This window comes from Dryas octopetala, chromosome 9 (assembly GCF_963921425.1).
Source record: "Dryas octopetala chromosome 9, drDryOcto1.1, whole genome shotgun sequence".
Taxonomy (NCBI): domain Eukaryota; kingdom Viridiplantae; phylum Streptophyta; class Magnoliopsida; order Rosales; family Rosaceae; genus Dryas; species Dryas octopetala.
The window spans coordinates 10,269,561-10,284,246 of NC_141374.1; the positions used below are offsets into that span (position 1 = coordinate 10,269,561).

Sequence of the window (14,686 nt, forward strand, 5' to 3'; positions counted from 1 at the left end):
CTCATTTTGACAAGCAAATCAATTGAGTCTATCGTCTCAAAACAACCATATTCATAGAAATTTAGAAGCTAATACTTGAGCCAACTCAATACATACCAGCTACTTGTAATGGCCTCTTCCCGGCTCTTCATCATCCTTGCCATTCTAGCAATCTTTGCCCCTTCAATTTTAGCAACAGATTTTATTGTTGGTGATGACAGTGGTTGGACTATTAAATTTGATTATCAAGCTTGGGCTAAGGGAAAGCAGTTCTATGTTGGTGACAATCTTGGTAAATTTATTTATTCATTAAGAAGCTCTCCACAAACTCGCAATTTTTTTCTTTCTTTTTTCTTTTAATCTTTATTCTGGGAATTTACTAACTAGATCAAGTACTAATTCTGCAGTTTTTAAGTACCCAAAAGGAGTCCACAATGTGCTGAAAGTGAATGGCACTGGGTTTCAACAATGTTCAGCTCCTGCTGACTCTGTGCCATTGACTAGTGGAAATGACATGATCAACCTTGCAACCCCAGGAAGAAAATGGTACATTTGTAGTGTTGCTCAGCATTGTCAAGTTGGGGGTCAAAAGCTTCTTATAACTGTGCTCTCATCTTCATCTGATCCTAGTCCAAGCCCCTTTACCTCTACAGAAAACAGTCCAAGCCCCAGTACCTCAGGCCCCTATACCTCTGCAGCAACCACTTCAAGTGTTGGAACAAGATATGGGTGGATGGTGGTTGTTATATATGGGCATTCTTGGGGTGCTCATGGCTTAATATTGGATTTGTTTCCTAATTGTGTCTTTGATTATTTGAGTTTTTCAGCTATTAATGTTGGCATCGGAATTATTCATTGTTTTTTGGTCCCCTGTGCTTGCTAATAGAATTTATGGTAAATTGGTACCTCAAAGCAATTCTAAATTTGTATATCAATTAATGTGACTGTTTCATTGATTTATATATAGATCTGCGTTAAGACTTATTTATTTATAACAAATAAAATACTAATATGCATATCACCACACCATTTAGATTAAAATTTAGATCCCCATGTATTATAGATTTACTTTGAACGAGACACTAAAAAGCCCTATAAAAAGGTAGTATGTATAAGATTTATATGGCCTCCTAAAAAAGCCTTTCTAAGTATAATGCCAACTCGCCCAACTCCTTGCTAGGTTGCAAATTAACTCTCTTAAACTTAGATATATAATTTTGTGATGAATTACATTTTTAAAGGGTGTAGATACCTGATAGGCTGCCCAAGCAAAAGATCAGTCTAGGTTAGAAATGGTTCTAGCAAAAAAAGCAATAAGTAGGGAACACAGTGATTCACTCCTAGGTACACTATTATACAAAGAAGCCACCCCAAGTTATCACTAGATATTAGATTCACTACTGCCCTCGCAATATTTTTAGGGATAACAACCCTCATTGCTAAAAAATGGTCTATCTGTCAGAAAAAAAAGATCGGTATATGAGCCTTTTGAACTAAAAAAAGGAAAAAGAGTCTCCCATCCTTTTTTTTTAAGTTCCACCTTAAGCGGGTGTAGTGTATATAGATTTTTGTAGACTTTTTTTAAGTAAAAGATTTTTGCAGAATTTACAGATTTTTACTAAGTTCTATAGAATTTTACAGAGTTCTAGAGTCCATAAAAATCTTTAGAAATTTGCAGGAGAGAGGTCAGATTTATAATGACTTGAAAATACACATAAAAGTCTTTCAATGTCTATTAAAATTCATAATTAAATAAATTTAATAAAAGTCAATAACTTTTTAAATACACCTAGACTTTTTTAGACTTTCTAAAAGTTATTAAAAGTCTTAATTGAATACCACATAACTTTTATAAATTTCTTAAAATTTTTAATTGAATACATATAGACTTTTACGAAATTTTTTAAAGTCTTTAAAAATCTTAATTGAATACCACATAACTTTTAAACACTACAAAAGTCTTTTAAAATTCATATACAACACACTCCACTTAGTAAAAGTTAACTAAATAAAAAATCAGTTAATCACTTAAGTATCATCATGATGATTTTAATGTTTGTCAAAAATATTGGATGACTAAATGATTTATGATATGATTGATATTTTTCAAGAATGATTACTTTAGGTTGGACCATTAAGTATGATTACCAAGCTTGGGCTGAGGGAAAGCGCAGTTCCATGTTGGTGACAACGTACCTTGGTAAGTTAATTTAGTAATTAAGAAGCTCTGTGCAAACTTGCACTTTTTTTCTTCTTTCTTTTAATCTTTTACTAATTCAAGATCATCTTCTCATTTGGTGATGTTATATATGGAGTTTTTAAGTTTCCAAAAGAAGCCCACAATGTGCTTGAAGTGAATGGCAATGGCTTCCAGCAATGTGCAGCTGCTACTGATACTGCGCCATTGACTAGTAGAAAAGATGTGATCGACGGCCTTGTCGTTAATTCTCCAAATTCTTTTTACTGTCTTTAATTTGTTAGCTAGGGATGTGTAGACTTGCCTAATTAAGGTACATCGCTAGGCAAGTCTACACATCTCCCCTTTCCCAAAAAAATAATGAAATAAGTGTCTTTTATTGCTTTAATCTTGTCAATATAACATGACCATTGGAAATGCATGCATTCATTAATTGAAGCATCAAGAATTTAATTTGCTAATGTTGAAATCCTAATTCATATGGAAGGCCACTAGCTAGCTAGTAAATTACCCTTTTGAACTTGTCACACAAAGAAATCCCATTTCTGAATAGCTCCAACAAAAATAACCTTTTAATGTTATATATGTCCGACATTATTTAATATTACGTTGTATTTTACTCTGAAATCCTTTCATGGCATTCGGGAGGCAAAGCCGTCCGGGGGCACACCCTATGCTACACTAACTATTATGGATGGCATAACACCTATAAATTGGCAGCTTTTGAATTCATTTTGGTAAGCAAATCGATTGATCAGCTCATCATCATCTCAAACAAAACCAAATCAATAGAAAAAAGCTAATTAAACAAGTAGTAGCTAGCTACTTGTAATGGCCTCTTCCCAGATCTTCATTATCCTTGCCATTCTAGCAATTGTTGCCCCTTCAACTATTGCAACAGACTTTATTGTTGGTGATGACAAAGGTTGGACCATTAAGTTTGATTACCAAGCTTGGGCTCGGGGAAAGATGTTCTATGTTGGTGACAACCTTGGTAATATTAAATTGCCATATTTCGAAAATTTTATATGCTAGTGAACAATTTTTACGTACTATTTCATTTCATTTCATTTTAAATATTGGTTTGGGAACTAATTCAAGATTTTGTGATTTGGTCTTAATTAATTTTATGCAGTTTTTAAGTACCCAAAAGGAGTCCACAATGTGCTGAAAGTGAATGGCACTGGGTTTCAACAATGTTCAGCTCCTGCTGACTCTGTGCCATTGCCTAGTGGAAATGATGTGATCAACGTACCTTGCAACCCCAGGAAGAAAATGGTACATTTGTGGTGTTGCTCAGCACTGTGCAATGGGGGGCCAAAAGCTTCTTATAACTGTGTTCCAATCATCATTTGCTGCTCCTAGTCCAAGCCCTACCTCGAGCAAAGTATGGAGCTCCTAGCAGCCCAAGCCCCAGCTCTTGGTGGAGCAAATTAATAGAGGATGATGATTAGTATTGGCATTATTCTTTGGATGGTCACAGCTTAATATTGGATTATAGGTGTCACAAATATTGTTTTTGAGAATTTGGTTTTTCCAGTTATTAATAAGTGTGAGGTTTACAATCAGTTTGTGATACTACAAACGTTTTATGAATTGTTCTCCACATTATATGTAATTTTCATCTTAACGAAATCAAGGCACTATTTTTCTTTTGAAAATAGTACTAGCACATATGAATTTTGTTTGTCCCTGGCCTGTGTTTTATGATAGGATTTAAATTTATGATGGTGGGTCTACTCCACCTTAATTTGATTAATTCCACGAAATTTGCATGGGACATGGTAATTTGAGAATAACAAAAACAAGTGTATAAGCCCTCCGCAAATACTTCAAATCTTTTGTTTGTGACGCTTGCATGCTTCTGTAGTCGCAAATAGTTAAGTATTTGTGACGGCAGTTGTGTTGCCTCTAAAAGATAGCTTATTGGTGACAGCAGAATATGTTGCAAAATCTCGCCTCGATCAAAAGATTTTTATTTTTATTTTTTTTCTGTATAAAGGAGGAGAAGAGGTTCGAACTCTGACTATTATGCTAATTTTATTTCTTGATGAAGTTATATTTACCATATTAATTTTGAATCTTAACAATAAAATTCATAATCACTACTTAATTGTAGAACAATCATATATGTTGTTGTACGTCTTCCTCTTAATTTGAAATCCCTCACGCATATTGGTTTATCAACATTACTGTGAAAGGGATTCTCTCTATGTTTTCTATTTACCACATTCCTTCTTCTTTTTTTGTCGAAACATCCCTTTCTTCTTAGAGAGTCAAACTAAACTAAACTGCACAAAATTAAGTACCCCTCATGATAAGTCCATCAACACCCACTTGACTCATGCAACTCTATGAATTTTATGATGCAATACATGACATGCTACATATATCATTTTGTGCATGTTATAGGCATCATATCAAAAGGGGCCGGAAACTTACAGACCCTTTAAATAAATAATGCATAATCAATAACTAAGCATCTCCATATTTATTAATAGGCTTAATTATCGAATTACCATCCAAAACTGTAACTCATTCCCACTTTACCACCTGAAAGTTTTTTTGTCCCAGATTACCACCTGTAACTTACATCCGTGTCCCATTTTACCTTGTTCCGTCAACAATTCCGTTAATGCTGACGATTTGGCCGTTAATGCTGACGTGGCACGCTAGATGTGCGCCACGTGTCACATCTTTTTTTTATTTTTTCGCATTTTTTTATTTTTATAAACTTTGAAAATTAATTAAAAATAGCTCCGAACTCAGAAAAATACAAAAAAAATTCCTACGGACTCGTCTTGACTAGCACTAATTACTATAAGGTTAAATTACCAATTTGCCCTCTAAAAATTTTCAAAAAAATTAGAAAGTCCAAATTTATTTCTAAAAAATTAAAATAAACTTTCCTCTATTAAATAAATTCTAGAAAACATTCTAGAATTTTTCGTAAACTCTTGGACAAATTCTCAAAAATATTTTGAAAAATTACCAAAAGCTTGTTTTAGAGAATTATTTCGAGACTTTACAGAAATTTTAGAATTTTTCTAGAATTTATTTTATAGAGAATTTTATTTTTCTCTAAGACCGAGAGGTCTTTTGGGTAGCAAGTGTTCACGAGAAAGGTATTGTTAGTTTTTAGAAGACTAACGGTGCAAACCTCATATTTTTTGGAGTTCGGGAGATTATTCTATGAATTTTCAAAGAGTCTAGAGTATTTTAATTTTCTAGAAATAAATTTGGACTTTCCAAATTTTTTGGAAATTTGTAGATGGAAAATTGGCATTTTGACCCCATAGTAAATTAGTACTAGTTAAGACAAGTCGGTAGGAATTTTCCGTGTATTTTTCTAAGTTCGGAGCTATTTTTAATTAATTTTCAAAGTTTATAAAAATAGAAAAATCAAAAAAATCAAAAAATACAAAAAAGATGTGACACGTGGCGCACATCCAGCGCGCCACGTCAGCATTAACGGAATTTTTGACGGAACAAGGTAAAATGAGACACGGATGTAAGTTACAGGTGGTAATCTGGGACAAAAAAACTTTCAGGTGGTAAAGTGGGAATGAGTTACAATTTTGGGTGGTAAATCGATAATTAAGCCTTATTAATATATCAAACATGCTTTAATAATTAATCATACATGTATACCACATAATTTAATCATCCGACTCAATGAATTCAACATATACATGCATATTAACAACCAACAAATTCACAAAAATTAAATATGTCAAAGCTCAACCATTGAAAGTTCTTCTACTTCAAGTATCTCGAGCCTAATAACTACTATGCATGCCTTGCATTATTGTCATCTAACTTGAAAACCGAACTAATATTACCCAAAAACTCATTGCACATATAACACACAACATAGATTATAATTCAATTTAATCTTAAATTTATTGTCTGCCTACGCTTTAAACACAAAGCGTACATCCCATCAAAACATCATCGGACTCAAATATAGATCCATCAATCTCTACACGATGAATGAGGTGAAATATACGAGCACTAAACTCTAAACTCAAAATATGTGATTTCTTTTTTCTGATTTTTGAGCTGGAAAACGACCCTTTATGCTTCCAAATTAATTAGACTCCAAACAATGGTGTTTTTTTTTTTTTTTTTTTAACCCTTGGCGCTTATTTACAAACCAATCAAAATTAACAAATTTTATTGGATTATATTCATTTAAAAAATTCTTGGATTTATAACATTAATGGTGAAGGGTATTGCCGATTTGCCGTATTGAAGCTTCAAGGCAATTGGTAATGTAGAAATCATCATTCACATCGCAGCAGCAGGCTAACAGTAAATCCATCGAATTGGTCTCACAATGAATGCCATTTTTGAATAGTTCTAATGAAAATAATCCCCTAATGGAAAAATGCCATGCTAATTTGTTTATTATTATTTTGTATGTAAGTTTAGAAAATTGTTCGGTGCCATTCGGCAGCCAATGCCGTCCGTGGGCAAGTGGGCAACCCTATGCAGCTAAACGTACTATAACTTTTTATGATCACAAAGTCCATCTTCAGCAGCTATAAATGGCAACGAAATCGATTTAGTTCATCATCATCTCAAAAACAACCAAATTCATAGAGATTAAGAAGCTAATTAAGCCAACTCAGTACTACTAGCTAGTAATGGCCTCTTCTTCCCAGCTCTTCATTATCCTGGTCATTCTAGCCATTTTTGCCCCTTCAATTTTGGCAACAGATTTCGTTGTTGGTGACGACAAAGGTTGGACCATTAACTTCGATTACCAAGCTTGGGCTCAGGGAAAGCAGTTCTATGTTGGTGACAACCTTGGTAAATTTATTTACTAACACACAAACTTGCAAATTTTTCTCTTTTTTCTTTTAGTCTTTGATTTGAAATTTACTAATTCAAGATTTTGTGATTTGGTCTTAATTAATTTTATGCAGTTTTTAAGTACCCAGAAGGAGTCCACAATGTGCTGAAAGTGAATGGCACTGGGTTCCAACAATGTGCAGCTCCAGCTGACTCTGTGCCATTAACTAGTGGAAATGATGTGATCAGCCTTGCAACCCCAGGAAGAAAATGGTACGTTTGTGGTGTTGCTCGGCACTGTAAAATGGGGGGCCAAAAGCTTCTTATAACAGTGTTCCCATCATCATTTGCTCCAAGCCCAAGCCCCACCTCTGCATGGAGCAAGAATGCAACTCCTAGCCCAAGCACCAGTTCTAGGTGGACCAAATGGGTCTGATTAATATTGGATTACAAGGGTCATAATTGGTTTTCAATAGTATCATTGTTTTAGAATTTAATTTTTCCAGTTATTAATTTTTAAGTGTGAGCTTTGCAATCGGTTTGTCATACTACAAACCTTATATGAATTGTTCTCCACATTATAAATGTAATTTGCATTTTAACGAAATCAAGGCAGTAGTACTTTTCTTTTGCAAATAGGAATTCTTTTTTTGTCCCATTTGATTGCTTTGCCTCAAGAGGTGTTGTGAACTCAAAAGAACAAGCATACGAGTTCGTTTTAATATGGTGACTATATGACATATAATTATATCTAATTATGAAAAAATGTATACCTTAATTATGGAAAAATAAACCCATCGATATATAAGAGTTAAAAAAATATTTACCATAAAGTAAAAGTGACAGGATTTTTCCTAACTTTATCCTCCTTGACTATTTAAATCAGATTCACTCCTGAATTTGGTCATAAACTACCAGTCTACCTGTATAAGCTAGAGCATGCTTGGCCAATCTCAAACAGCCTAGGGATCAATTTGGCTCATCTGGTTCACTCCTTTAGATGAATAATAGAGAGCTCATTCCTCAAACAACTCAAAACTCATCTCCAACTACAACAATAAATTGAAGATAGAAGCAGGCTAGCAGCAGACAAAGAAAGTTTCAGAGTACTAGTACAATTGGACTAACATGTCTTGATGCTGATAGGGCACTTCCCAGAGAGTGCCACGTAATCAGACCAAGGGCATGGCATAAAACATACCACATGCTAAATGTGACTGACAACATGACACCTAAATCAAAGTTAGAGGCTAACAAGCACCCTGCTACATAAAGATAGTTCCCACTTGGCCACTTGGCCACTTGGCAATTCATAAAAACAACCGGATGGAGTTCTTATTAGTGGGATAAGAATATCATGAACCCCAAGGAGTTAACGATGGCCATATTAAGCTGTGGCTGGTTATAGAAAAGACAATACAAAGCTATATATCCCATTCGATTGGTCCATCCATTCGAAAACAGCCTACCAGGGTTTCCACTAGGCACTATTCACATCTCAAACCCATACCCTACCCATAGGGAATAATGGGTAAAAGATGGAATTTGATTTGGACACCATTTGTAAGCTCAAAAGCTTTTACTGTACTAGATAAATTGTCAATCCAATCCCTTATTGATAGAAATTTGAAACTCTCAAGTCAAAGTCCAAACCGGCCTTCACCTGAGTACCAAGAAGTCAAACAAGCAAACTAAATCTAAGACACCAAACCAATTATATATTTTTTCGTGATCAAAAGTCTTCCTATTCCCATTGGTTCTTCTAAGCAATTATTGTAGGTTTATATTAATATATACATATAATTATAATTATATATGCACACACATGTTGTCACGTGGTCTTACATTAAGATAGGATCTCAAATTTAAATCTCAAATAATAAGACAGTATTTCATTAAAAGTTTTATTTATTTATAAACCGTATACTAATACATCATTGGAATCCAAATTTATTGGAATCCAAATTTGTGTACTTTAGATATAACTCCACAAAATTATAGTCCTAATTAAAGGTCTGATACTGGATAAACACACAAACATAGAGCAAAAAAATAAGCAAAAATTGCATAATGATAAGAGGGAAAAAGAAGAGAGAACGTGATTAACAAATTGAACTGGAAGAGAAATTCTTCCTCCCCCAAATACACTAAGATTGATATCTGAATCAGACTTTGTATGTGTTCAAAATGCAGCAGCATTCATTATATGAAGTTACACACAGGGTCAAGCTGAAAAGAGAAAGTTACAGATTCTCTTCTTCTACCACCCCCCTTCTCTATCAACAACAACAATTAAAGCAAAAAAAAATAAAGCAGACAAAGAGCATAATCCTTTTCCCTTTCTCCACCATCCTATACACTCCAATTGCATTTTAATTTTACTTTGATCCCAATACTCTTCCTTTAATTTCATTCCCATAAATCGAAATAATAGTAAAAAAAAAAAAAGAAGCAAATCCGTACCCGAATTTGTGGCAGTCAAAATGAATTGTTTGCAATGTTGTTGATTGTGTTTGCCTGTCAATGCATTGTGACTTTGGAGCGCTTCTTGGCCTCGCTGTAAAGCACCACGCCCATAACCGTGACCGCGAACCCGGTCATGCCCATCACCGTGACCGGGTTTTTGAATATCAAAACCGAAACCACCGCGGCCACGGCGGCCTTAGCGTTGCCGAGCACCTGCAGCGTCAGCGCGCTCGTGTGCTTGGTGACCAAGAAGTTGGTCAAGTTGACCAGGTACGCCACCGTGGCATTCCCCAGCAACAAGAAAACGATAAACGGGTCGCCCTTGGCTTTCTCGATGGTGTGGGCGGCGACATTGCCTTCGATGTAGAGAGTGAAGGGGAGGAGAATGCAGGCCGCCAGTGGAGCCATGTAGAGTAGCAGGTTCATGGAGTGGAGCTTTTCGGCTTCCGAGGTGAGGAGGAGTCCCTGGACTACCGATTTCAATGCCCGACCCGCCGTTGACCCGACGCAGACTAAAAACCCGAATAAGTGGAAGAGCGGCTCGCTGTTGCTGGCGAGGACTATGCCGAAGACCACTGGGAGGAGCGCGAGGTAGACCTCGCCGGATTCCTTCTTGCAGGTGATGAGGCAGGCGAAGATGGCGGTGAAAAACGGCGTCGTTGCGCCGATGGCTTGGTTGAATGAGACGGGGATGTACCGGAGGGAAGTGTTGCCGCAGACGACGGAGAAGCAGAAAATGGCGGAGAGGGCGAGGATCTTGAGGAACTGGCGGCGGGAGAGGATGTGCTGACGTGGCACGAGCTCGAGGAAGTGGATGGCGACGTAGCTGTAGGCGGAGCAGGCGATCATGTGGAGCATGGTGAGAAAGATCGGGAAGCGGAAGCCGTAGAAGCTGAGGAGGTACTTGTTGAGGAGGAGCACGCCGATGTTGGAGAGGTACCAGGAGCCGATGATCGCCGCCGTTAAAAGTGTCGGCGACAGGTGCGATCCCACGGCGGAGCCGAAGCCGTAGCTACTGCCGCTGCGGACGTCGCCGGGCGGAGTCGCCGGGATGTCGATGGCTTGGTCGGTGGTGGAGGTGGCGTCGAGGCGGGGGTTGCTCATACGACGCGTCGTCCATGTCTGCGCCTCCACCATTGCGCGAGGGCTGAGGGCAAAATGGGAATAACAAAAAATGAAAACCCCCCGCACGACGACGCTTTTGGAGACGCGCAGATCTGAACAAGTGGAGGGAGGGGAGGGGAGAATGAGAAATCAGAAAAAGCCGAGAGATGACGATTGAGGACAGATGAGGTGTATTTGTGGGATCTGATCGGACGGTGGAGATCTAGATTTGGAGAGGGTATGGAGGGAAATGTGGTTCGTGGAGGGGAGTGATAGATTCCTTGGGAAGCGAGCTTTTATGGTTAGAGTGTCGGTGTTCGGAAGTTGTTGTTTGGTGTTGTGTGATTTTCTGAAAGTTGGTGACTCTGCTCTGACCGCGGTTTTACCTTTTACGGCGTCAAGTGCGTTTGTGGTAAAATGTTCAGACACTACAGACTTCCCACGACTACGTAGGATGTAATTTTCGTGGGAACAGCCTGATGTCTGGGCTTTGACTTGATCTACCATCCAATCACGTTGCATTTATTGATTTTTCTCTAAATTTTAGGATTCTTTTGGAGAGATAAATCTTGCAATAATTATTTCCACGAAAATATCTTCGGAAATGTGGTCAAATTTTTTGGGAAAATCAACTACAATGGTTGATTACCGTCAAAAATTCAAAATGAAGAAACTAGTCAAACAATTTCAATTTGTCAAATTTTTTCTCAAGAAAGTCAAGATTTCCAATTATCTCACAAACAATTTAACTATTTTTTATAAAGTTAATTAAGAGAATATAAATCTACTTTTTTGTTTTTGAAGTAACCCTGTCTATGCAGCTCCACCAAATAAAGCAATTGAATACAGTAAGAGTCGATCTACCCATCTAGAGGGAGTTAGAGGGAGTCTGGAGCTCTAAACCAATGATCTCGTGTTTCTCATTCACTTGCCTATTCTCCCAAAATAATAAAAATGAGCTAAAGTCGTTTTCAAAGTTTACACACAATCTCAAAGTTGTAATATAGAACTTATTTTTCGTGTTTTCAAAATTGATTATACCAAAGATGTTTTATGGGTTTTTGAATTTGTAAAATGAAAAATTAATTTTGCGAAATGATACAAACGACCCCCGGTCCCCATTCAAAATTTCCAAATGAATTCTCAAATTTTGCATTTTCAATTTTGGGTCAATTTTTTTAGCAAGTCCTACAAGCCCACTAGGGTTGGACCAATATCTATGAATGGATATGTTGTTCAGATTAATATCTTTTGCCTCTTCAAGAAGACAAGAACCATCACCGCCTTTTGCGAACAAATCATTTACCGTCTATAGAACAACATTCAGTTAACGAATCTGATTTAATTGTGATTTAGGATCCACTGCCTCAAACATGGCCCATTCAGCTCAAAATATTTGGGTCATTGCTGCCCTGGGTTGGACTTATATAGTTTTTTCTTTTTAGCGAAGTAGGTGGGCTAATTAGTTTGAACTGTAGCTAATCTAGTTGAAAAGAGACTGTTACATGTATATTCTATATATGATGGTGACAAAGCCTAAACCAATCATAAAAAAGCTACCAACATCACCAAGAGTAGTAATTCTGTGATGGATTCCTTCACCAAACAAAAAACATCACCAACAAAAGCAATGTCTCAATGTTTAGAACAATGCCCCTACCAACCAGCCACTTATGTAAACTACAAGGATGTCTCAAAAATATGGTTTGAATTTGCTTAATTAGTACCCTGATGATCTTGAAGCACACTCTTGGGGGAGAAAATAATGCTGCTACTGTTGCTGTTCATTGGGAGTGAAATTGAGAGGCTGGTGTCTGATGAACTCAGAAAGTCTCCATTTGTTGTGTTGGCAGAAGCAGTACTGCTGCTGCTGCTAATAGTGTGCTGATGAGAAGCTGCTTCCACCGGCTTTCTTGAACGGTGACGCCCTCTGTGAATGTGCCTCTCACAGTACTTGTGATCCGGAAGAGCTTCTTTGCCACACCTCCATTTCTTCCCATCTGTCCTCCTACATCTCCATGGTTCTCCATCCATTGTGCCTTTCTTAGGGTCCAAGTACAAAGGGGGGCTACATCCCAAAACTGGTCCAAAACAAACCCAAATCAAATCTCATGAAAATAAATAAATAAAGCAAAAATTGTTAGATAACCACTAAATCCAAAAAAATGTAAGCTGCTATGTGGGTCGATAATTGTTTTATATTGTAACACTCCCTCCAACAAGTAAAATTGACCGATCGAGGATGTTGTGCAGAAGCCGATTGATGAGTCCGACGACGCACCTTTGCAGACCCACACGCTATACATGTCGATATTCTCTCCAATTTGGCCACTTGCAGCATCAAATGAGTATGAGATTCTATATATGAATTAATGACCCTTCACTGTTGCAATGTAGAATTGCACTGGTACTCTAATCCGGTCAATTTTCTCTAACAGGGAATACAATTACTGGGATCGAATTTAAAATCTCGCAGAATGTAATGTTAAACAACCACTGAATATGAAAAACTTAATTTCCGAATGTGGGGAAATAATTGTTTTATATTGTATCAGAAATATTGAAAGAGAAACAATTAATATTGAAGTGAAAGGAGAGGTTTTTTGGGGTACTTACACCTAGGATTCCCACAAGAGCTATCAAGACTCTTCCATATAGGGAGAAGAAGATGATATGGCACAGGGAGGCCAGCTTGGATGTACTTGTTGATAAGAGCTTGGAGCTGTAGCTCTTGCAGCTGAGAAATGGTGAACCCAAAACACTTGAAGCAATCTAGTTTCTCATGAGCTGATGACCCACGTCCAAGCTCAAGATTTAGACCACTTGGAGGTGACCCTGACCCCCCTTCCACAATTGACAAACTAGTCTTCATGTCCAGAGAACAAGCTAGCTAGCCCTGCAATGGCAGCAGCAATTGAGCCAAAGAAACTCTTTAATAATGTGGTAGTAATTAAGCACATTCAAGAAAGACAGGTGTTGGGTGTGAGAGAGATGTGATGGAGGTGGCTCTGCCAGTTTTATGGCATGTGTCAGATTTTAGCACAAGCTAGCAAAAACGCGTTGTCAGGTTCCTTGTGAACTTCTTATCCAAATCAAAACAAAACTGAATGGCAGAAGAGTTCACTGTTACTTTGTATTATCCATTAGCTTTACCCGACATGTTGAACCCACATTCATAGCTATCTACTGCTGCTACTGCAACACAAAAATGAATAAAAATGGGAAAAAAAAAAAAAAAAAACAACTGTATTTTGGCTTCGCCCGGGTTCGAACCGGAGACCTTCAGTGTGTTAGACTGACGTGATAACCAACTACACCACGAAACCAGTTGTGTACTTTCGCTTCAGTTGTTATAGTTATTCAGTTATTCGTAATGTTTCTTCTTCATGTATAACAAAGACGAAAACTTTTGTGGGTCTCATTTTTGTTTTATTTGAATCAACTTGTGGAGAGTTCTATCACACACTAGTACACTACTTGATCTATGATGTTACTAAATGCAGTCATGGGTGTTTACTCTTCTCGTGGGAACACCAGAGTTGAAGAATTTATAAGGTGTGATATTTTGAACATTATATAAATGCATTCCTTCATGTTCATTTAGATTTCAAATTTGATGGGTTTTTTTTTTTTTTTTTCCTCAACCAATCGTTATTTTATCATTTTTCACAGAATTTTGTAGGTTTGTGCTTCTCCTTTTTCTAAGGCCATATGCTGAGAAATTGAATGCTTCTTTTCATATGCTTCTTTGCATCCTGGGCATGCATGTCGTGTTGATATTTGGCGTTCAGTTACATACAGAGTTTATGAAAATCAGAAGTGATTATTACATTGTTTGATGTTAAAAAAAAATTGATAATTTGTACCCAACAACCAATTGTGCCATTCTACCTTTCATCTTCCTCCACATCAAAATCCTAGCTTCGATTAATCCCACAATGGTTCCCTGACTCTGAGTAGAACACTGGTATTTTTTATTTTTTTGGTCAAGAGTAGAACACTGGTTAAAGATGTACTTTTTCAAGACCTAATGTGGCTGCTAGTGTTTGGTTAAATTCAAAACTTGGACCTAGAATTACTATACATTTATGTACATGTGCTTTTGGCAAAGACCCTATGACTGTCTTACGAACTCATTTCAAT

At 37.0% G+C, this 14,686-nt stretch overlaps 3 protein-coding genes, 1 non-coding gene and 2 pseudogenes across 4 annotated transcripts; 3 read left to right on the plus strand and 3 right to left on the minus strand.

The window, feature by feature from the left end:
* The first annotated feature begins 108 nt into the window (after positions 1–108).
* On the plus strand, positions 109–758 carry LOC147273904 (blue copper protein 1a-like; annotated as a pseudogene).
* Positions 759–3,007: 2,249 nt separating this feature from the next.
* Positions 3,008–3,578, plus strand: LOC147273905 (blue copper protein 1a-like). The gene is given in 3 exon segments (XM_086228282.1): positions 3,008–3,170; positions 3,312–3,427; positions 3,429–3,578. Coding segments are annotated over 3 exon segments (429 nt in total).
* A 3,247-nt stretch (positions 3,579–6,825) lies between these two features.
* On the plus strand, positions 6,826–7,409 carry LOC147273906 (blue copper protein 1a pseudogene; annotated as a pseudogene).
* A 1,653-nt stretch (positions 7,410–9,062) lies between these two features.
* LOC147273907 (Nucleotide-sugar transporter family protein) lies at positions 9,063–10,974 on the minus strand. Its single transcript, XM_086256453.1, has one exon. The coding sequence runs from the start codon at positions 10,574–10,576 to the stop codon at positions 9,494–9,496; it is 1,083 nt and encodes a 360-aa protein (XP_086112579.1). The 5' UTR covers positions 10,577–10,974; the 3' UTR covers positions 9,063–9,493.
* Positions 10,975–12,129: 1,155 nt separating this feature from the next.
* Positions 12,130–13,511, minus strand: LOC147273908 (growth-regulating factor 10-like). Its single transcript, XM_086228100.1, has 2 exons — positions 13,160–13,511; positions 12,130–12,624 (listed from the first exon to the last, which is right to left on the minus strand). Exons 1-2 carry the CDS (start codon positions 13,413–13,415, stop codon positions 12,260–12,262), a joined length of 621 nt encoding a protein of 206 aa, XP_086084226.1. The 5' UTR covers positions 13,416–13,511; the 3' UTR covers positions 12,130–12,259.
* Positions 13,512–13,795: 284 nt separating this feature from the next.
* TRNAV-AAC (transfer RNA valine (anticodon AAC)) lies at positions 13,796–13,869 on the minus strand. The gene has a single exon. It is a non-coding gene; the product is annotated as a tRNA-Val (tRNA).
* Between the last annotated feature and the right edge of the window lie 817 nt (positions 13,870–14,686).

Bases quoted from the DNA above. Each gene is read 5' to 3' on its own strand.
- LOC147273907 (XM_086256453.1), bottom strand. From the start codon at position 10,576: ATGGTGGAGGCGCAGACATGGACGACGCGTCGTATGAGCAACCCCCGC.
- LOC147273908 (XM_086228100.1), bottom strand. From the start codon at position 13,415: ATGAAGACTAGTTTGTCAATTGTGGAAGGGGGGTCAGGGTCACCTCCA. The intron at 12,625-13,159 runs GTAAGTACCCCA...GTTTTGGACCAG, and splicing joins CTCTTGTGGGAATCCTAGGT to TTTTGGGATGTAGCCCCCCT.